The sequence below is a fragment of the Athene cunicularia genome, assembly GCF_003259725.1.
Source record: "Athene cunicularia isolate RWA chromosome 3 unlocalized genomic scaffold, athCun1 chr3_part1, whole genome shotgun sequence".
Classification (NCBI taxonomy): domain Eukaryota; kingdom Metazoa; phylum Chordata; class Aves; order Strigiformes; family Strigidae; genus Athene; species Athene cunicularia.
In genome coordinates this window covers 56,512,825-56,535,600 of record NW_020799097.1, presented here as the reverse complement: position 1 = coordinate 56,535,600, position 22,776 = coordinate 56,512,825, and the positions used below count along the sequence as shown (strand labels likewise).

Below are 22,776 nucleotides of genomic sequence, written 5' to 3'. Positions count from 1 at the left end.
CTTGATTTCCACGGGATTATTTTAACTTCTTAAAATTGAACAGTTTAATGCACTGTGATGCTATAAAGGAGGCTGGTATATGAACATGGGACTGTAAGCCAGAACAAGAGTGTGCAACACAAATATAGTTAGCTCCGAATCCCTCTCCAACATGGTTTTCAACTCTGGTCCTCCAGTGTCAGCCAGTTCAGTCCCTCAGCCTTTCTTAAGCCACCTGTTTTGCTCCAGTGGAGTAAATTATTTTACCTTTCCAAATCTGAAAGTAATTCTGGGATGTTGCACTTGTTAAATGAATACAAGTAAGTGGAGGGAACTAAGTGTTGGTTCAGTTGGATGAAACTGAATCCTTTACTGAATGGTCCCTAAAAGACAGTGCGTGAGCAAAATGATCAGTAGGAATGGTAGGTGTGCAGAGAGGCCTCTTACAAGCTCTCTGCCAGCTATAAAAGACACAAATACTTTATAGATGGAATACCAGTCAAATATGGAATGTACCCATCACAGATGCTTCCTCTGCCTGCCTACAGCCCAGCAGAGAGATTGTGTAGGCAAACAGAAGCATTTGACTGTCAGTGTGGTTAGGTTTCAAGAAGTACGTAAATGTCTGCTGCCCCAGGATGCAGTAAAGGTGCATGTCTGTATCTATAATAAGGTCTCCTACAATAAGGGAATGAATGCTAAGTATTTTCAGGAGCATGACCTCCATAACAAAACAAAATCTTTCAGCAGAGAAAAACATTTGCTTAAAAATCCTTGTAAAAATCACAATGACTGAAACACCTTAATTGTTAGCATAAAACACCAAATGAAATAAAAGAAATATGTATTATGGGAGTTTTAAGTCTTGTCATACAAGAGAAACATCAAGGAACCAACTGAAGCCAGAAAAGATGATAGCTATTTAATTTCCACAGTGAGATTAAACAAATTTAATCACTTACAAACATGGCTACTTTATTTTAGACACATGTGAACAGCTATAATATTCAGCCTGAAAACAGAAATGACAGAAGTGGCAAGACTGCTAAGAGTGTGAGAACTGAGATGATCTGCCATAGTCAAACAGAGTTTAAAGAGTTTGAAAATAAACACTGGTGTTTAAGTAGTTTACAAAACCTTTTGGAGACAGGAGGAGGAGAGAAAAAAATTGCTTCTTTTTTTTTATTTCTCACACCCATCTACATATGCCTAATAGGAAAAAAGTCTCATGAGATAAATTACAGATGTCTTTAATCTAATGTATACTTAATAATATCATCTTAAGGTGGGGAGAGTGAATACACCTCTGTGTCAGAAATAAGCTATTTTGGGAAATTAAGAAACAGGATTTTTATTTTGAAGCAATCTTTAGTTGGGAGTACATCTGCTAAGTATATTAATTGAAACTGTCAAGGAAGATTAGTTAGGATGAATACTATAAGTATGAGAAAACCCAGACCAAGAGATACATTCTTTAGTTCTCCTCCCATTTGGATGTGTAGAACACTGGTTTTGAATGACGATAGTAGAAAAAACGGTAGTTCCACGTTAATGTCATCTAGGTACAAGTATGTTGCAAAACCTTGTCTGTGCTGCTAAAGTTGCTACCACATTTCAGAAGGGGTGACACAGGGAAACTGGAAAGTCTGTCGATGGGTTTCATTAATCCAGCAGTCCTTAGGTGTTAGGAACCATTGCTTTTTCCTTCCGCCTCTTGACTTTCCAGCAAGGCTTTGGATGATGGCACTTCTCCACCCTCTGCTCCTTCATCTGAAAAAAAGGGAGAATTAAACATTTATGCCACACACTTTTTCACAGCTTTTTTAACGAAGCCAAATATTTGGGATCATGGATCCTTTCTGTTCAGATTGTTTTTTTATTACCAAACTCATGGGTGCTTTAGAAAGAGAGATTAACTCTAGAACATAAAGAACTTGCAGAGGCAGTTTCCAAAAGCAATTGCCTACTGGTGTCAATTTGCCTGCTCCTTGCACATGCTGATCAATGTGCATTTGGTTGTAAGAAACAGATTGGAGATAAATTTTTACCATTGCTATTCTTTTTTCCTGAGTAATTTCCAAGGCCAAGTTAGAATACTGCATTCCTCTCAGCATCGTGTGATTTCGGGTAGATAACATTACAGTTTATGAACATGTCAGTTATCTGTCTGGCCTCCTCTGCCAAGAAATACCTAGGAGAATTCACCCTGTCCACAAGATGAGGGGATATTTTGTCACTCTGATTTGGAAGTTCACTCTTCCATAGGTTGGAGTTGAATGCTTACATGACTAATATAAGTAAAAGCTCCCCAGCATGCAGGGTCATTAGATGAAGAGTTTCATGCTGTTGCTTCTGATACTCAAATTCTCTCACTGAGAAACAGGAATTCCTCTTGCCTCGATTTCCTTGCAAAGCATAATAATTTTCACACTACCTTCAAGTCCCACATGGCATTACCAGTGCTAACAGAACAGTTTGTATACCCAAATCTAGCACAGCCCATAGTTTGTGGGGGCAAGGAGAGGTCTGCTCTGCATATCTGACTATACTGTCTTCCACTGTAATAGTTGTAAACTAAGGGGTACTTTTTCAGCTATTTGCCCTGAGACTTGCTGTAAAATATCACAGCCAAAAAAGTTATCTATCTTGGTCTCTACATATCACAGCAAATATATAATACAGTACAGAATTCATCACCTAAAGTTCTTGGCAGAAGTGGCTTGATGTTCTAGGTCTGCTCAGAGGTTTGGAGGCTTTGGAGTTTTTACAGTGGTAAATTAAAAACTGAGTTATTTGACACCATTCCGCATTATGGAGCACAGCAGCATTGAGGGAAAGGAGGCAGCAATCTGGATGTCTAATATTAGTGAAGTCTTGCAGACAGGGTAGAAGAAAACAGTTTGTTAGAAGAAATCTAATCTTAGTTGGTAGTGCTTAGGTGTGCAACAGGTGCTAAACTGCTGAGTGTATCAAGATAGTTACACAAAGTCACGTAGAAAAATTTAGCAAACAATAAAGGTTATTGGCAGAATGGTGCCCTAACACAGATTAGTGAGTGTGGGAGACCAAGTATAGCCTCTCTGCTCTCAAACTTCTTGCAGACTCCTCTTCAGCCTGTGGATCAGTAGTGACACCAATCAACTGTTCAACGTGGTTCCAGTATGGCCTCCCACTGGACCACCAGTGGAAAGTCTCCCCCCTCCGAAACTTACACACCATCAGAGGATGATCAGACAGGATACAGGTGGTCTTTATTTCAGAGTTAGGCTCTGAGATAAACAGCTGGCACCAAAATCTCTCCTGTCCATCTCATGAGAACATTAATTTGATGCAGCTTGCAGAGTACGTGGAAATTTATATCAAACAGCTATGGTACTTGTATATTCATAAAGAATAAAGCAAAGTCTCTTTTTCTCTTCTAAGCCAAACAAAAGGTATTAGCACATCCTGTTCCTGACCTTTCACTATGACAGCAGCTGACAGTATTTTAGAAGAGAGGAAATGTATGATCCAATGAGCATTAGCTAAATTTGAAGCAAGATGGAGAGAGTTCTCTCACCATTTTCCCTAATCTTCAGTGAATCTTTCAGAGTAGAAAAAAAATAGGGCATACTTTATATAGCCACATGTTCTGTCTTCTCCACTTTTCTCATTTATCCAGCTTCTTTGTTCTGAGCTGGAAATGGCTTTAATTTTTTTAACAATTTAATGTTAAAGCCAGAAACAGGCAAAAAGAAATGCCTGTTAGAGCCCCAAACATTTCACAAACAAACTGTTTCCTTGTCACAATATTTGATCTTCCAAACTTTCTTTCCATTTTGATGAATTCACCTTGATTTGCTTGCTGTCTCATCAGAAGTTTAACTTAAAACACAACAAAACTGTAATTCTCATCTGATACTTGGTGGAATTCCCAACCCCAAAAAGCAGCCAAGCAGTCAGAATAGACCTAACTGTACCCTGTATTCATTTCCTTTATCATTACTGCAAACTGCTGATAACAGAAACTGCTCCTTCCAGGCCAGCTCTGGCACAGCTGCATGTCAATGACAAAAGCAAAGGATAATCCCATACTCTTAATTGTTCTTCAAATCCTGGCAGTGCCGGTCCTTGTATTTGTAAGCATCAGTACATTTTGCTAAAACTACTGTAGCTGTGTTTCATTTCTTCTTCTTAATGCATTGGATGGGTACCAGGAGAAGATTATTCTGTCTGGAGGGCTAAGTACTTATTTTATGCTGTGCTGTAACATTTCTTTTAACAAGACTTTCACTCTTTCATGTTTATTTTTATCCAGGGGAAAAAAAAAAGATCCAAGAGAGAAATTTTGCATGCTTTAAAAAGTATGTTCTTTCTAACTACTAAACTTTCCAGTGGCCAAAGGGAAACAAAGACAAGGAACATATGTACAACTGTTGTAATCTTCTGTGCTTTGTTTAACATGGTTAACATGGTACATCTCCCTCAAGGGTCACTGATCTAAACAATGCAAAGGTTAGTTACACATAATGTAGCAATGAATATTTCAGTGGGTTGGACTGGTCACTTCACTTTTACAGCTCCTGACGCTAATAGCAATATAATTCCCATCTGCCTCTGCTTTGATAAGGGAAACAGTTCTCTCCTGCTGGAGCCTGACCATGCCAGACAAAAGAGCTATTTGGAGTAAAAAAACCCCGTATTATTTGAAAATCAAAGCATTAAAAGTTAAGTGACTGTCTGCACTTTGGAATGGATTTCCAGTGCTTCAGTCACACACACTAGAAGGATAAAATCTGTAGGGACATACTTTTCATATTCCTAGGGAAAAATCTCTCTTTGAAACAAAGGAGTTTTAACTGGACCCACAGGGCTCCCAGCTTTACTTTGAATGTACACAGTGCCCGCTGTCCTTCCCACCTGCTCTTCCAGAAAGAATCTCACCATTCCCCCACTAGTGCCCTGCAGTCTGAGGCTATCTGACCTTGTTGACTTTCCCATTTTTCTTTATGTCCACACTCTCTCCTTCATAAATCTTTGTGCTTTCCTTTTGCAAAAGTAATGCCTCCTTCCAGCACCCAGTCAGATTCTTATTTCCCTCTCTTTCCCAGGTTCAAGCCATGATGTGGTCATTTGGTCCCTTCTCACTCCTCCTGAAAATGTTCCTTCTACCTGCCAGCAGTCCTTCCATGGGCCCACTCTGGGTTTAGATTATGGAACCCCAAATGAATATAAATTACACCACCAAAGCAACAACAACTTGTAATCAACAGAACCGCCCCCCAGGCCTTCATGGTGCTTTAAGAGTCTGTAAACACAACATCCTGCAATTGCTTCAGCAGAACATTAATCACCAGAGCCTGGGAATCCTTCCTATACTCTACTTCAGGTGGGATTCATGGGCCCTCCACTCCTCAGCACAGGCCTGTCTCCTGCTGTGCTGCACCCACACCATCGCTGCTCCTGGATGGGGGCTAGCAGTTGAGGTGGCATTTGTGACAGCACCAACAGTGATGGGCACGAGAAGAAAAAGTTACTTCCAAATCAGAACCTAAAAAAGTAGGGGCAACAACCCATGTCAGGACCAACCTAAAATTTTCACTTCATTAGAAACCAGATCTTCCTGAATCTGAAAATCCTCCTGAAAGAACTCAATCCCCCCTAAAAAGAACTCAAATAGTAAAGCTGGTGTTGATTAGACCTGTGCTAAATCAACAGAGCACCTTATCAAATAAAAGGACATGGCAAAATAGGACACTGGTCTCAGCAAAGCTGAAAGCCTACTAGCAGGAGTAAATCACTGTAAACCCTACTCTTAATGTATATGCCCGAGTTAGGATAGCTGTAATTGGATTAAGAGTGCAGCTTGCTGTCTTGTGCTAAATTATCTCAGTGCAGAAGTAGATCCTAATTTATAGCTGGAGTGATGGTTTTCCAAGCTGCCCAGCAATGCAACTGTGTTTGCTCGTCCTCGGGGGAACTGAAATTCAGTTCCCAGCACCTTTCCCCAGGCTGCTGAACACTGAATCTGTGGGTGGATATGGTAGACTTAGTCTGGGTTAAAATTAACTTGTCTCATCAGGCAACAGAAGTGGTAACTGCTTTGGAAGGCTGAATTTAATCCTGAATGAAGAAAGAAATATTAGTATTGACATCAAAACTGCATGGTGGCAGAAGTCTTAGGGAGAAAGCAAAGGACGACTGCATAAATATGTCTGTTTCTTGAACGTGCAGCCATTACCTTCTGAAACGGAGAGCTCAGCCAGTTTGTGTGGCAGGTCTGAAGTCCCAGCTCCAGCAGGAGAGCCCAGAATATCTGGTAAAGCGTTCCGGCGGCCTGCCCGTCCTGATGCTGCAAAATCTGTGACCACAGGCTCCACATCAGTCATTGCTGACTCCTTTCCTCATAGCAACATCTGCACATGAAACAAAAGAAGAAAACAGCTGTAGCCCAGGATGGATGTTAATCACCTGCTCAACAATACAACAGCCACAGGCTTTGCCCAGTAGGTCTTTTGTTACTAAAAGCTATATATTTCAATACCAAGTGCTTAAGCTTTATTTGTGCCCCAGAAGATAAGAAGAATCTCTGCATTTCCTTACGTTGCCATTTGCACATCAGACTAGCACAGTGAACAGCTCTGTACCTGCAAGGAACCTGTGGATGGGGTGAGCAATTCCCAGCCGCTTGTATGGGGGTTTTTTATACCTGATCTCTTTTTAAGTGGTTTTGCCATACAACCACTCAGAAGGGAACTAAAACTCTACTTTTTCATACTGTCTCTACGAAGCAAAGCATATTTATTATGAATCTTGTTTAGATTCTTATTCAGAATCTCGTTAGAACAAACCCCTTTCACAGAGAAGCATATTATACAAAAAATACCTCTCAAAAACCAAACTAAAACTCTTCATAAAATTTCTTTATGCTGCAGATATCAAACCATTTGTTTTCCTCTGCTCCTTGTTAGCATGGTTTAACCTCAGCTTGTGCATGTGATTTTTATCTAATAAAAAACTGAATCCTGGAAACAATCAAACTAAACACTCTGCGGCCTCGATCCCTGTCTCAAAGCCCATTCAATTGCATGGGAAAACTCCTGCTGACCAAAATGGGCTTTGGATCAGGCACAGAGGGGTTTGCAGGATCACAGCCGTGGGCACCAGCTTAAGTGAGAACACCTGGAAGCAGGAAGAAGTGATATTTTGCTGCAAGTGGCACACACGGATAGTCTGTAAATACTGATATTAGCAACTATATTATTAAAAATCACAAAAGACTATTATACCAGCATTGTACACAATAATTTCTGATAAGTAACTGTGTAATTTCTAATAGTTAGGCATAAATGGTTCAATTAAAAATAATATTTGCTTGCTCTGTATGAACACAGTTCTGTGTGCAATGTGGGAACAGGAATATTGTCTCTTTGTTTAAAGATGGTCAGTGCTTTGCGTGGGAAGGGATACAGATGGGGCTGGGGACCAACCTAATGGAAGGCTGTAAGCTTTCGGTTGACAACTGGCTGTATTTAGAATAAGAATTGGATAAGGAAAGTCTCAATCATTCTATTGTTGCTCACATAGGAAGCAAAGCACCACAGTCTCATTTCTAAAATTCTGCGAAGGTTGGGAAATATCAGTACTCGCATTTCAAGGATAGAAAAAAACAAGGCAAATAGAGATCTAACATGATTTGCTGATGTGCATGAAGGGAGGGGCAGAAATTTGATTACTGATGCTGACCTGGTGTTTCCACCACAAAGAACATTTTCCTTTTCTCCCTCAAAGTGCCTTTCAGCTGTGTCACTTCAACAACAAGAATATATATTCTTAATCATATTTGTACCTCTAAATACTTTGTAATAAAAGACGTGAATCCTTCTTGGCAAGAAGCAAAGGCATGAGTAAAATCTGCAAGTCTGAAAGACGACTTGAACATGCAAATAAACCACTTTCTTTAACCAGAGTCAGTAACTGAACATTCTGACCTGGAGATTTAGCAGAAAGTTCCTATCTTGCATGAAAACAGTCAGGTCAGGTCCAAATAAATCTTTCCTATAAGTAGCAAAAATAAAAAAAAAACTATACATGGACATTCAAGAATGCAACTTCCAGAAAATATACAAAGTATGTGTATCAACATTCTCGGTTAGATACAGCATTATACTATGTATTCATTAAAATGGGTGAGGGCTGCACTTGACAAGAAATATCAAAATGACAAGAATGAATCCATATTTACAGACACAGTCTCATGGGTTTTTGTGGGTGTTCACATTTTCTTAACTGTAGGTGTCCTAAATATATTTCTCCACATGCTCACCAGAGCAAGTAGAGACTGCAAATTACACTTCAGAACAGAAAATACTCAGGATCTCCTTTTGCTTAGTAAATCTGTTAAAATTTGTTCCCATTGACAAAATAAGAGTGTTGCTGCAGTTCCTGCCCCTTTCATTTCAGCCATTTAGTTGGTGAGACAATAATACTGTTGTGAGCTGACTGCTGTTCACATAAAGACCTACAGAATGACATTAACATCAAAACACACCACAAACTTCCTCAAACGTGTTGTGTGGACTTGTTTTTTTTTTCTCTTTTCTCTCCTGCATGGATGTTTGGTCCCTAAATGGTTACTTTTTACATGGAAAAAATCTGCCCTACAACTCATGCTATATGAAACTACTCACTTCTGCAGTATAGTTTCATTTTACCCACCATGTGCACTTGTTTCAAATCCCTCCCTTCCCCTCCAGCCCATCTTCTCCTCTGATGTAATCTCCCTTCACTGCATTATACTAGACAACCCAGGAAGATGATGGAGGACACAGTCCCACACACTTTCACGTACGTGAATTTTGATTTATGCACATCATTAAAAAGTATGTAGAGACAAATCTAGAATATTTGTCAGACAGAAAATCAGCTGATCATTATCCATCAGTCCAGTGGCCATAACTCAAATGTAGCTATCTAAAAATAATAAAAGTACACCATCCCATATATACGTAGGAGTTACCATTATGTTTTCACCTTTGGTTTTTCTATACTGCACTTAAGGTATTACAGGCAGAGAAGACTGAGTTCAGAAGTTCAGGGCTACCTACTGTGCTAGCACAGGATATTCTCTAAGTATATTTGAAAGATGAGGGACTACCCCAGCAGGCTTAGAACTGACATTAAAAATAAAAACCTTAGTTCATTTAGGTCCATATAAATCAAAACTTAAGTCTACCTCCAAACATATGACAGACTATACTCAAAATAGCTTGCTGCTGTACTTTAGATAAATGGCATTTCATTCTTTAATGTTCTAAGGAACTTCTCCAATTTCATTCTCATGCTCTCTTATAATATTACTTTCTGAGGCCTACATCCAAGTAAGAATGTGGTTTCTCCACTCTTTATCTGTTTCTACCTTTAATTTTTTCAACATAATCATCAGGAAATAACTATCTTGGCATCCTCTTGAATCTGTTATGTGTAGTATTTTTCATGGTTCCTCAGAGACTAAATAGTAATCACAGTGTGCACAGCACCTATTTTCTCAATTCCACTCCTCCCACTGGCAACATCTCCTTCAGCTTCACTGACCTCATTTTGCTGTAGCCTTATCCAAGTTAAAGATACTTACATCTTGCCAGTGCCGGCATGCAATTGCTTCTCTCAGCTTCCAAATTACTGTTGACATTTTTCTCCCATGTCACTGCTCACCAGATTAATGGTGTGCATCTCTAAAAGAACAGTGACAGATTTCCAGAGCAGAAGGTTCTGTACTTCCCTGGCTCCCTTTATTCCATAGCAAAAACAAGGCCACCCAAAAGCAGAAGGGGACTGGGTGGAGAACAGATTTGAGCAGGGATGCAGGCTGTCTGCAGAAGGTCAACAGCAGGAAGGCAGATGGACATCCCAGAAAAGCTCACCTACTAAAATTAAGAGACCAAAGGCTTTGACTGTCATCCCAGCTAGTATTCCATCAGTATTCCATGGCACAAGACTAACCTTTCAGCCCGTTACTGGGCCATGGCATAATACTAAGAAGGTTTTGGGAGTACTAGGTCAATATTCTCATATATGCCTCTGAAATCCCTGCTGGACCAACCAGAATGCACAACAGACCACTCAGGTGTGCAAGGGGGAAGGAAATACTCTGCTTGTGAAAACTGTCTACAACCAAAAGTAAAACTCAATTACTGTATCTATTGGACATTCAAGTGTCCTCAGACAAAGCAATGGCAGGTAAACTACCAGCGGGATTTTCTCTGAGACAGCTAGTTTGTTAATCTTTAAATCTTTTTTTGTTGGCAGCATAGCCAGACCCTTGGGGGGAAATGAGTCACAGAAAGTGGTGAGATTTAAATAAATGACAAAGGAAAAGAACAAGTCGGGTCTCCTGAAACAACTTGTGTGGAGGATCAAGGGAAAAAATGCTTTACGGTGCTCAGTTGTAGCAGGTACCGTGGTCCGCATTAAATGTCAGTGCTGTCTCTTCCTCACCCTATCTATCTGTTAGGAAGTAGATAAATCACCACCTTATGTATTTGTGAAAGCTCCTTTTTCTTCTGATCTTTTTTACTGTCTTATACAGAGACAAAATACTGATTTTGTTCTGTTTGTAAGGACAAACTATTCCTCAGGAAATGTCAAAAGATTCCTGACATTGGTATTGTTGCAACTCCACACAGGAGACTGAAAGACCAAACACATCACTCCTTGCCACTCAGGCACTCCTCTCAAAAACTTTTCTTTAGGTCTTACAAAAGTCTCTGCCTGTGATACCAGAGAAAGCTACACTTTCCACTGTTCCTTCTGAATGCCCTTTAGAAGGAACAAACTGGAAAGCATGAAATCGTCTCACAAACACCTGGAAAGTACAATAGCCAAATAGGACTTTTAGAGCCAGATTAACTGATTTGGTGTCTTGATGGACTCTTACTGTAAAATGAGTTTCAGCATCTTACTTTATTCAGAAAGAACTTTTGTCCTTTTAGTTGTGTTTAGTTGATTTTTATTTACTTGTTAGCAATGAGTGTTCTCCAAGCACCTTTACCCCAAAAGCCTGTAGGTACAGAAAATTTATTAAGTGCTTCCCACTGTGCAGCTGAGATGAAAACTACATCTCCTCGCTACACAGTTGCCACGCTTTCACATCCTCTTCTGCAGCAGCTGTATCCTCACGACTTTGCCTCCTCTTCCCAAAGATCTCAAAATACGAATGGTCTCATTATACGTGCTCATGTAATCCTTATGCTTTATCCTGAAGTCTTACTGGCCCATAGAAAAGGAAAAAAGCCAGGAACATTCATGCTTTTAAAGAAGACAGTCCAGAGATTGATGATAACTAAGAGTAACCTGGGCACTTGCGTAACAATTTTTGCAAAAGAAATTTCTATGTGTTTTTTCACATCAGTTACATTTATAACACACTCATAAGCCTAGTCCTGGGAAGCACACAGAAAAACAAGTAAACGGTCTTTACAATATCTGTATCAAACATAGGAATCTCAATTCTGCTTGGGGCTTCGGACAAGAGACCACACATTTCTCAATACACAGAAGCAATATAACTAATTATACAAAAGTCAGAAGTGAATCACCAGGTAAAAAAGTAAATTTGTTAGCTTTCCACTTTTTAAATACATCACTAAAGTTGAAACAAGAGTTCTTTTTATTATTTCATGTTAGAAAGATGATTTAGGTTTCCTGTACCAGTGGAGATAGCCTCTGTAGTGCACGTTCTCTGAAAAATTCCTAAATTGTTTCGAAAAATTCCTAACTTGTTTTCCCACATAGGGAAACTAAATTATATCCCATCCCAGTAAATCTACAGTGCAGAAGCATGTCTAAGTCCTTCTACATATTCTTTCTCTGTCTGGATGTTACAGCACATATAACACGCTATTTTTGGTATGATATTTGAAAGTTTGGTATATTGTATATCAGATTTTCACTTTGGGTTCACTTCAGCATACAGAGCCAGACAGGCATTTGACACAAATGTTGTGTGATCTGCTCTGGATATGTGACTTAGTCTTGTACCCAGGGCAACATCCTTACTGATAATGTGCAAAAATGGCTTCCATACATGATTTTCCTAGTCCCAAGCTGGTCAGTCTGGGATACCAAGATTACTCCATTCCTTCATTTCCTGCCTCATGCTCTCAGAAGCACTGAATGAAGGTCCAAGATCTTGATCATGTTGTTCTGATGCTCATCAGTTTGGGGCACAGAATCTGAAAACCTTGGCCAAAGCTGTAGGATAAAGACAGGAGCTAACAACTTTTGCCCCTTGCTAAGTGCAGTTTCTAGATAAACCTTGTTTATGCTTTCATGAGGAATGGCTGAAGATGGGGAATTAATTTTATTAAGTATTAAGGACCATCACCAACCTCACCAATCTTCAGCTCCAAATGCAACATATATCTTAACTTTTCCTGCCTCCCGTATAGTACCTAAAAAGCATATGTGTGCACTTGTATAGATACTCCAGCTGAAAGGACTGGTATAAGCCAATATGCCATGACAGCATTACAAGGTATCTATGGCATGAAACCACTTTCCATGCAAATGAAATGGGATGGACTTTTTTCTTCCTCAGACTGGTAATTTGACTTTTCTTAGCACTTCCATAAAGCCAATATTATACTCATGGAAAAGACAAGAGAAAAAAAGTCATGTAACTTATTAGTCATTATGATTTTACACTTCTGGAGAACACACAGATACCATGGTGTGGTTCACCCACTACAACCCCGTACAGAATATAACAGCTTTACTGTGAGCTGTGTTTGACCCTCAGTGTACACAGTGCTCTGATGCACGGAAGAACACATTACAAAACTAATGGCAGTTCTAAGTAATGGTACAATTTTTCTGTTGTGAAAGAAAATAAGAGAAGAAGGGGTCATGATACTGACAACTGAATCAGAAGTTATCTGCAGCAAGTAATAAATGAAGTGACATTAGCTAAAGGCAGTCAATACCAGGCAAGCGAGCAAGTCACTTTCCAAATGTCTCTGAGCAACCAAAAGCAATGACAGACATAAGCTTCAGTCGACTTCATGGAAACACAATTCAACAGGGAAGAAACTTTAATGCATCAGCTATGCTGGAGAGAAATGAAATGCATCCCCTACTACGGAATAAGAAATGAAGCTCCATGGAAACAAACCAACCAGACTAATTCTTCCTCATGTTTTGGCCATTCATCCTCACAGAGTTTTCATTTCCTATTGCAAAATGTATAAATATCCCCTGTCCCATACTCACTTTCTGAGTTCAGTCACAGAGCTCAACCAAATCCTTTCTTAAGATTTGCATCTGGCCTGAAATCCAAGAGAAGTTTGCCCACCCACAGAAACATACCTGAGGAGTGATTTCGGAATTATTTAGAAGTGGTTTTTAAGGTTGATTTTGCAGAGGCCCTGCAACTGCAACATTATAGTTAACTTGCATATAATTTTTCTCATTGCCAAAGGCATACAAGGAAATGAGTATCCTCCAACCTCTCCAATCGACTTGTTCTGCAGTGTTTGAACTGGGAATTCTTTAGGGAAAAATCAAAGGACTTTTTCTCTTCTACTGTGATACCTGCTGCCCCAGCATCCCACAAATTCCTCCTGCAGCAGACAAGTCAACAGCTATGTAAACCAGCATACATGTATGTCAGAACTGTATTCTTTATTAGAAGCAGCGAGAGATTTGGTTTTCTGCTTGCCAGCTCTATGGAAGAAAACTATTCTGGCAAAAACCACTGAGAAAAGCTAAGGCAGCAAACAGCTTGTGGCATACTGGAGTCCACTTACACAATGAATTCTAGTAAAGCCATTAGCAATATGTTAGCAATATAAAATGCAACTGAGAAAATATTAATTTACAATTTGGCAGATATATGAGAATCTGATAATCCTATGCACATAACTAATACACGTATGTACCCTAATTCTTACTGGAGAAGGCCCAAGTCTTCTTGATATCTCACTGACATGAATTAGGAATGTTTCCATCCAGCTCAGACTTCATCAGAGGCTACTGGTGTGTACAGGAGGCTCACACGAATGGAGACTGGAAGTGGAAGGGCTTACAGAAGAGGAGTTACAGAGAAAGAGGATGAGTTGGCTGGTAGCAACATGTGGGCACAAAGGCTTGAAAATCAGGAGCACGAGGATGACAGGGAAGAGGCTTTATGTGAGATAAAGAAATGACATGGCAAGCTAAAGGGACACAGGAAGAAAGGAGAGCTCTGGAGCCTTACTGAGGAAGAGGAATGATTATCAGTAATGAGGAGCTTGTTTTCAGGGCAAGCGGATTGGAGGCAAGAAGAAAGAGAGGCTTAGTAAAGTCTGGGGAGCGTTTCAGGATAGCAGCTGTGCTGGAGGATGTGCAGAGATGAGCACAACAAAGAACCTATGGACTAGCAGCAAAATAGCTATAGGTAGCAGTAAAACAGGTGCTTTTTATTTTTGCTTAAAAGAATTTGTATGTAATTATCCCAATATGCCCACATGTAGGAAACCTGAGGAGTCTGCACAAGAAATATAAGGACAGTTTACTTCTTCCTTTTTTTTTTTTTAGGGGAATAAATTATTTTGTTAACATGACATGTGCCACAATGTCTTGTTAACTGAATTTTGTAGTACTTGTGAGGACTCTTACAGACTGATGTTGTTTGGAGTCCTCAAAAGAAGAAGCAGCTGCAATATGAACTTCTGAACAGACATGTCTCTTTTTTGCCCTGCCAGCAGCTCCCTTCCAGGAAGAAAAGTCCCTGTTTACTTCATATTCAGACCTCCAGAGGGTTCCCTGAAGGCAGAGGTGGGTTTGGTGAAAGAGTTACCTTGCCATTATCAAACTCAGAAAGGACGCAAGCCAGTGCTTATCTAGCTGATTGTGGCAACAGTCTGGCAGTGAGCAGGAACTGCATGTGAACAGCAGCAGGCACCTTGTTAAATCCCTAAACCTTCAAAGCATGGGATTATTTCCATTAAAAAGCAAGAACAAGCTCTCAGAAGCACTTTATTGTTTTAGTTATACAAAAGAAAGCCGACTTTTGATTTTATTATCTTTGTCATGACCAGATAACATTCCATAATTATATATAAAACCAGATCAGTCATGTCTTATTTCTATGATTCTTCCTCCTTCAAACCTATGAGCTCTATTTTATATGGCCTAGATCAGAGCTGGAGAGCATCCTACCCTATCCGTGGACTTCTTCCCTTGTTAGCTTCGGTCGCACCTTACTGATGTGGAAATACTTGTGTTTAGCCAGTTTTGCAGTTACTCCCCTTAGTGCTTCTTCATCTGAAGATAGGAAAGGATACTCTCTGTCTTGTAACGATGTAGTTCATGTCTGATGAACACTTCAGAAAAGCTAAGGAGAAGTCATTATTTCCAGACGAAGAATTACTCATAGCAGTCTGTTACATTAAAAAAAAAAAAAAACAACCCAAACACAACAAAACCCAGCACAAACCAAACCAAATCACCAAAAATTGAAGTGAAACTTAGCAATTAATTACTACTTACTCACAGAGGTCTAGATATAGCATTTAAATGAAAATCAGCTTAACCATCAACTCTTTACTGAGCAAAGTACTAATGTACTGCTACAAGCTAATTTTATTTTCTTTAGGACGGCAAGCTGCAACAAAGCTTGTCTTTGTCATGAGTGAGTTTGTAAATCTAACTCCAAGTTTTTATTATTCGCACCAGCCTGAAAGGTAAAGCAATTGACAACTTCAGCTATTTCACTAGTGTTTACTGTTGATGAGAGAATCTCTTCCACCCTATTCACAAAAAGCAAATACCAGTCTGAGAGCCACAAAGATATCTTGTAGACATCGCCCCAACACTTCACTCAAACGTGGTCCTCAGGGTCTCAGCATTCTTTGTTTTCATCATGAAGCTCTGCGAAACTATCTCCCTCCATTAGTATTTATTCTGTCTCTTGCTTCAGTTGCTTCTATCCTCACATGATCTGGGTTTCCTAAACTATTCTTCTGGCTCATCCATGAATGATTATGGAAATCCAAACTACTTTGTTTGGCATTCTTCACTGGATAGGATGTTGGAAAGAAAATCGTGTTTGCTCAACTCGATAAATGTTTATTTAGTTAGTTAATAAAATATTATTTTATTAACTTGCTTCGAGGCTAGGAAAAGGGTTTTGTTTTTGCAAATATAAGTGAACTACTGTACCATAATCCTATAAAGCCATCTCAGCTTAAAGGAGAGCTGGTCTACCTAAAAGTTTTTCCAATGGCATTTTTATAAATAAAAGATATTTTCTCTCCTTAAAAACTTTGTCTTGACCATGTCCTTAGGCCACCACAGGTGCTGGAAAATTGTATGAAATCATTTTGGTTCAGTTTGCCCTGAGTCTGCACAGAAAAAAGCCATTTGGCACATAAAGTCTAATACAAACAAAATGGAACTAATTCCCAACTGCAAGTCACCCTTTAATGAGTTACTGAAGCTTCCTACTGCAGTGCTCGATATGTCAGTGACGTAAACATTTACAAAGATGAAAAATCAATAGGACATACGGTTACATTTTGAGAAGTTATCCTATATGACTTCTCTGCACTGTCTTCTAAAATTGCTTTTTAAATCTGGACCCTCAGTTCCCTGCTCTGTATGTTCCATTTGCATTTTATCTATGTTTTAGCATATATTTTTACTTCAGATACAATATTACTTCAATATTAAATGAATAATTTTTCATTTTAATTTCATTCTCTGACATACATCATGCTTAGTCTAACACAATTCCACTCAGGTCATATCCTCTAAAGCATACCTGTTCAATCTCGGCAGTAGTCCTGTTTACTGATTTTAATGAAATTACAGGTAGAAAAATCTGCCCCATCTCGTAGTGACTCACCAAGAAAGCAGACTGAGATTCGAGAAATGACCTTGACTCACAAGACTTCCCAATTATATTTACAATAGACTTTTAACATACAAAAAAAACCCCCCACAAAACTAAATCAATTACAATTCACTGAAACATACCCAGATGGGATAGGATTTACAGTTTGATCGTGCAGTTATGCATGTACTTAACTTTATCTAATTGCAAGGCTTCTGTTGCTTCCATTGAAATTTGATCATACAGACAGGAATGCGCTCTTGAACATTCAGGAGCAGCACATTACTGGGTCAGATTTCTCCCACTCAGATGTGGAGATAAGAGTTGTCTCCAGCTGATAAGACACCTGTCAATACAGTCCCTGGTTATTTGTCTGCACCAGAAATTCTGTGACTTCAACTTAATGGACAGAGACTGCAGAATACTTACATGCATGCAGAGGCACAACCAAGCAAAACAAGGCAAGTCTCAGATTTACTCCTCTGCCAGAAAATTCTGCGACTGTGGGAAAAGCTTACCAAAATTTTCCACAGAATAGGGAACACTGGGGCACAAATATCTGAGAGCATCTTGTCCTTACATTTTCTGGGAATGAGCCAGCTACACCCTGCTCAACTGATTAGCACCGATGAAACAGAATTTCAAATAAATGAAAAAAAAAAAAAAAAACCTGAACCCACAATCTCTTGAGGACTAATGATGGGAACAAATAGGCTATATGATTAGCCACAGTACACACTAAGACCCTTCTCCTTGCAACTTATTTGGGATTAATTTTACACTTCAGGTCAAGGGTTTATCTGCAATACTACACTTGCTCCTGCCTTCCTATTTTTAGATGACTCCATTTGTTTCCTTTGTGTCTCTGCTGAAAGGGTACCATTCTTCACAGCGATTTATAAACCTTCCTGAATTTCATGCTATTTCAGAGTGTCTCTTCTTCCTATGAGAATAGGCCTAATAGGTGAAATTCATACTAGTTATAAGCCTAAACTAGTCAGTAGAATTACACCTGGGATTCATTTGGTTTAATTTCTTTAACCTTTCAATATACTTCTATTTTATGAAAGTATGAATCATCTCTATTACCCTCCAATGCCCTTAGGCTAGGACATTCTAGGACATTAAAACAGCCTTCCTATCTTAGAGGTTCACAGTTATAGACTAGTTTGGTAAAACAGACATTTTTTGATCAAAATTCTAGTAAAATATACTAAGAAAATTATTTTATGGTCTCCCTGAGCTTCCTCGACAATTGAGGAAAATTATTGTCTCTCAAAAAAAGTAAACCCTAGAAGCAAATCCCTACCTCCAAATATTACAGCCTATCTGTTGTTCAAGAACAAACACCGAACAGTCATTTCCAAGGCATGTACTGGACTGGCAGTCAGATAATTTCAACACAGCTGAATTAATGTATTTTAAATTTAAATGATCTCTAATTAAGGCAGAATGTTTTAAAAGAGTCTTTTCCATTCGGGTAAATGATCCTTCAGTAAACATGCCCCGATATCAAAACACCTGGATAAAGTGCTTCAAATAAGGATGGAAAATAGTGTATTTATATCCCAAATGATAATGAGGCTGTGAAAACCACCATTATGTATAGGACGATTTAAAAAATGACAGAGTAGAAAGTAGTAAAGTGTACTCTTTATAAATGACTTAAATGAAGTACGGCTGGACCCTTAAGCTATTTTAGCTGGAATGCCACTAGGCATAACACTTTTATATAACTTTCTTAATCTACATGGGCCACTGACACTTAAGGAAAAGTGAAGAGATGGAAACCAAAATATCAAGAAGCTATCAAGTCTTGTTCTTATTTGTCATACAAACATTAGTTGGGAGGTCCACACACTGAATCTTTTGGTTTTAGGAGCCTAAGAATCAACTTTCTTTTTCCTTGTCCTTACTATTTTTAACATTCAGTCCGTTATATTCTGAGTGAGAGGTTGGTTTAATTTTGATGTCAGACCAGAGCCATTCTTCCACAAGAAGCAGCAAAAGCAACAAGCAACATCTGTCTGAGGGAAAAGTTTTTACTTTGCTTTCCTTTGAAGCAGAATTGGGTGGGATTTTCCTACTGAAAACTGTTTTGCATTGTAAAGGTATATGCACTTCCACTGCACAGGGGTCTGTTGGAATCATGCCATTCCTGAATCACATCAATTTTAATATAACTTTTGTACTACGTCCAGGCAAGAGAGAGCTCACCAACTGCTGCGAAGAGCTGTTTGCCTGTAGTCAGGTGCTGGCATAGAGTGGGAGGACAGTCATCTTGACCTACTATGGATTAGGTGAGTGCTTTAATCACTAGGTTCTTCATTATCTCTGAAGCTCTCATTTGCTGCTTTCATACCTGCAAGCACACAAACCCTCACCGGGTTTCCTCACCCTGGAAAGTGCCTGTGTACAGCACCAGTGGTACAGGTCATTTCCTAAAATGTTAGGAGGCCAGGGAAGCCCAGACCTTTCTCAGCTTTATCACCGGAAGGTGGTTCCTTTGCGCTCTCATCTGGCACCAAGACCAAGATGGTCAAACTCTGGCAGCCACACTTACCATGTAGGAGACGGGGCATCTTCCACCTCAACTCCTCCATCCCTTACCCTGAAAGATGCAGCACCGGCCCTACCTCCTCTCTTCCTACCCTCCCATGGCAGCAAATGCCTTCTTTCCTCTTTCTCTGGCCTTCTACAGCAGCAAATTCACACACTACCCCTAGGACACACTCACTCCATGGAAAAAGTGCCAGTGCTCCCCTCCCCATCCAGCCTCTCCCACTCTACCCCACAGGAGGAGCACAGCAAGAGCCTATACCATCCCCGCAGAGGCTCTTCCTCAGGCAGCACCAGATGTGAACCACCCTGCGGAAAGACAGAAGAATGAGCAATGCAACCCGGAGAGGGGGAGTTAATCCCATCTGCCATTTCACTCGCTCACTGAAGGCACTCTGAAAAACGAGGCACCTGAAAGAACCACTTCCAGTTGGTTAAAAACTACTGTTCAGTGCTGACATTTTACAGCCTTCAGATTTTATGTTCAGTTGGAAATAACACCCCTGCAAGCTCCTCTTAGGATTTTGCAGCCTCCACAGCATTTGGCCAGTGTGTATACATACCTGTGTAGTATGTTGTGTGAGTTCAGGAACTGCTGAATGCTCAGAAAAAAATTTTCCCATCTGCTAAGCTAATGACCTCTTCTAAAATGTCTATGAGCTCTGAACATTTCCTTTTTTAGCTTTGCCAGCTTAATCATATTACAGCCTGACACCTGGCAGTGTAAATTAATCTTCTTTTTTTTCCCCATACAAATTGCTCAGAAGTGGATTTTTTTCCCCATTTTGTCTTATTAAGCACAGAAAGGGAGAGAAGGAAAAAAACAGACAGGCATTAATCACTGAGAGAATCTTTTTACAAACTGATAGTTCTGCTTCTAGGCAGACTGAAATCAACACCAAGACCGTTTTGGAGGACACATTCTACAGAGATGCATCTTTCCCAGAAACCCACAGACCTAATTCATTGCTTAATGGTAACTCCACAGGAGTTTTGTTTGTGTAAGCATGGAGCTGAGCTTTTCAAAACAAAAACCTGGAAGTGATACTGAGTGGAAAGTACAGATCTTTGGGGGGTTATGCTGATGTTGTAGTACTCAAAACATTTACTCTTTGTTTTATGTACTGGCATTTACTTCTGTATTAAGACCTATTATTTTCAAAAGGTCAAAAAAAAGAAGCATGCTTGCCATGCTTTCCTGATGAGCACATATCCTTAGAGATGGTAGATTCCCTTTTTCTAAACTCCACGCAACACTGGAGATGAGCAGAGCCTACACCTCCTCCTTAGAGTCTTGCATGAATCTAGGTGAAAAGCTGCAGATGGTGTGATTTCAGGGGACTCTTTTTTATTTTTTTCTGCAGATGACCTCTTGTTCTTGAAGAGCTACAAAAGACTACAGGCCTCATGGGAAACATTTTTCTCTGGTCTTCTCTGTTACATTTTTACGACTCACTAAAATAAGCAGTTGCATATTTTATCTTGCATTTTTTCTCAAAAAAAAAATGCAGAAATAATTCTAAATTTTCTTGATTGCAGGTGAAGAGACATGACTTTTCACTAAACAGACCTGTATGCTACATTCATTTTGAAACTATGGGCCACTCACGTTCTGTTCCTTATAACATCAAACAAACCACTACAAATTTCTTCAATGAAACAGAGGTTTAGGGGAGAACTGACAGAAAATAAGTATCTGTAGATATCCTTCCACAAAAGCCTTGCTCATTTATTCTGATAGGAAAAAAGAAAGAGCAAGATTTGTTCCTGCCTTAGAAGTTTTAGCACTTCTCCCCTAAACTGTGGAGAGTCACTCAAATTTGTGAGGACTGTCTGATGGCCAGGTCTGAGCACAAGCAGCTATTTGTGCTCATGTCAGAGCTGTTAAGTGTCCAGTGCTCCATCTCAGACTCCTCTTGGTCACAGAGAGCTCCTGAAACTTGGCTGTGACATGGGTGTCTCTACAGGACTGATTTGACAAATTTGAAGACCCACATAAACAGTTTTGCTTGATGAATCCTTCTTCCCCTCTGAAGAAGGAAGAGATGCACCCACAGAGAAACGGAACCCATTTCTGTACTTCTCAGCAGGCAGCTCCCTAAAGCACTAACAGTCACGGCCAAAGAACAAAATTTTAACATATAATCTAGAGTCTTTTTTGGTTTTTAATCTAACCACATTTATTATACCAATCAAGATGCTTACTCTAGTGTGTCAAAGGAGAGTCTAGAAAGACAAAGACAACTTTCAGTGTGTAAAGGCCAGCAAGAAGGAGAACATCGGCAAGGCTATGAACATTTATATAAAGAGGAACTTCTCTGTTTGCTTAGTTTGTTCAAGTCAGTATGGAGACAAAGAGAGGTCTTTAGTTAAAGTTCATTAGGAATAGTAGATGATTATGAAATCCTGTTAAAGTATTTGCAAAACAGCCTAAAAGAGGTACAGAACACAAATGGTAAAATAGGTAAGAAAAAGTTACTTACAGGGCAGCAAAAAGGGGTTGATGAATATCAGAGACACCCAGAAACAACTAGAATGTGATCACAATGTCCGGCTTTCAGCTGACTACAGCAAAATGCCAAGGGAAAGCTGAACTGGTGCCAAGAGGGAAACAAAACTTGAATACATTTAAAATAAATAAACAAAGTCACATACAGGAGCACATACCTTACAGGTAGACTTCTGGACTTCAGCCTTTACATTCAGGGCATTTCTGGTACAAAAATAACCCCCTAACAACCATGTCATAAAAAAAATTCTCCATCCTCCTGTAAAGGAAGGTGAATCTCTCTGCAACAGCAGTGTTGCTACTTTCACCCCAAAGGTGGCAACAGCTGCCTGGACACCGTGCAGGAAAGCAAGTCATGTCTATTCAACAGCATTCTGCTATCTGAAGTGGTAACACGTAATGATGGCATAACAACTGCTAGAAGATAAATAATACTTTCCCAGCGCATTTTCAGCAAATGTCTACAACAGAGTTAATATTTCAGCATCTACACACAGAGAATTTCACAGCAAACAAGAAAACTACCTGGAAATAACCATATTGCTTAATTTTGTATTAGCTGTCAACTGATTTGCATGGAGAACCGACCAGCCTGAAGGGAAGAGGGTCATCTAGCATGGTTTCTTGGCAATCTGCCCAATTCCACACCCCAAAATACTAAGTACCTTAAAGTTAATGGTTCAGGTATGCCTTCAGCCCCACAGCACACGGTGTTTCTTGAAGTGGGGCTGGGCTTGAGCTACAGAAGAAAGTGACCACTTGAGCTGTGGGCAATCACGGAGAGGAACATCCAGGGAAGTGCCAGCAGCTCTGGTTCCACTGTCTTCTCAAAAATAACCTGCTGTCACACAACTACCAGAGAAGCAAATCACCACTG

At 39.7% G+C, this 22,776-nt stretch overlaps 1 protein-coding gene across 2 annotated transcripts in view; it reads right to left on the bottom strand.

Moving 5' to 3' along the window:
• Positions 1 to 876: 876 nt before the first annotated feature.
• The window catches only part of PKIB (cAMP-dependent protein kinase inhibitor beta), a 57,039-nt gene continuing 35,139 nt past the window's right edge, over positions 877 to 22,776 (bottom strand). The window contains exons 1-3 of one of the 2 annotated variants that reach the window (XM_026844025.1): positions 7,950 to 8,015; positions 6,200 to 6,374; positions 877 to 1,749 (exon numbers count right to left, since the gene is read on the bottom strand). In XM_026844025.1, coding sequence (XP_026699826.1) covers positions 1,664 to 1,749; positions 6,200 to 6,347 — 234 coding nt within the window. In that variant the 5' untranslated portion in view covers positions 6,348 to 6,374; positions 7,950 to 8,015 and the 3' untranslated portion in view covers positions 877 to 1,663. Of the gene's footprint in view, positions 1,750 to 6,199; positions 6,375 to 7,949; positions 8,016 to 22,776 lie in introns of those variants that run through there. The other variant, XM_026844024.1, reaches the window with a different exon arrangement.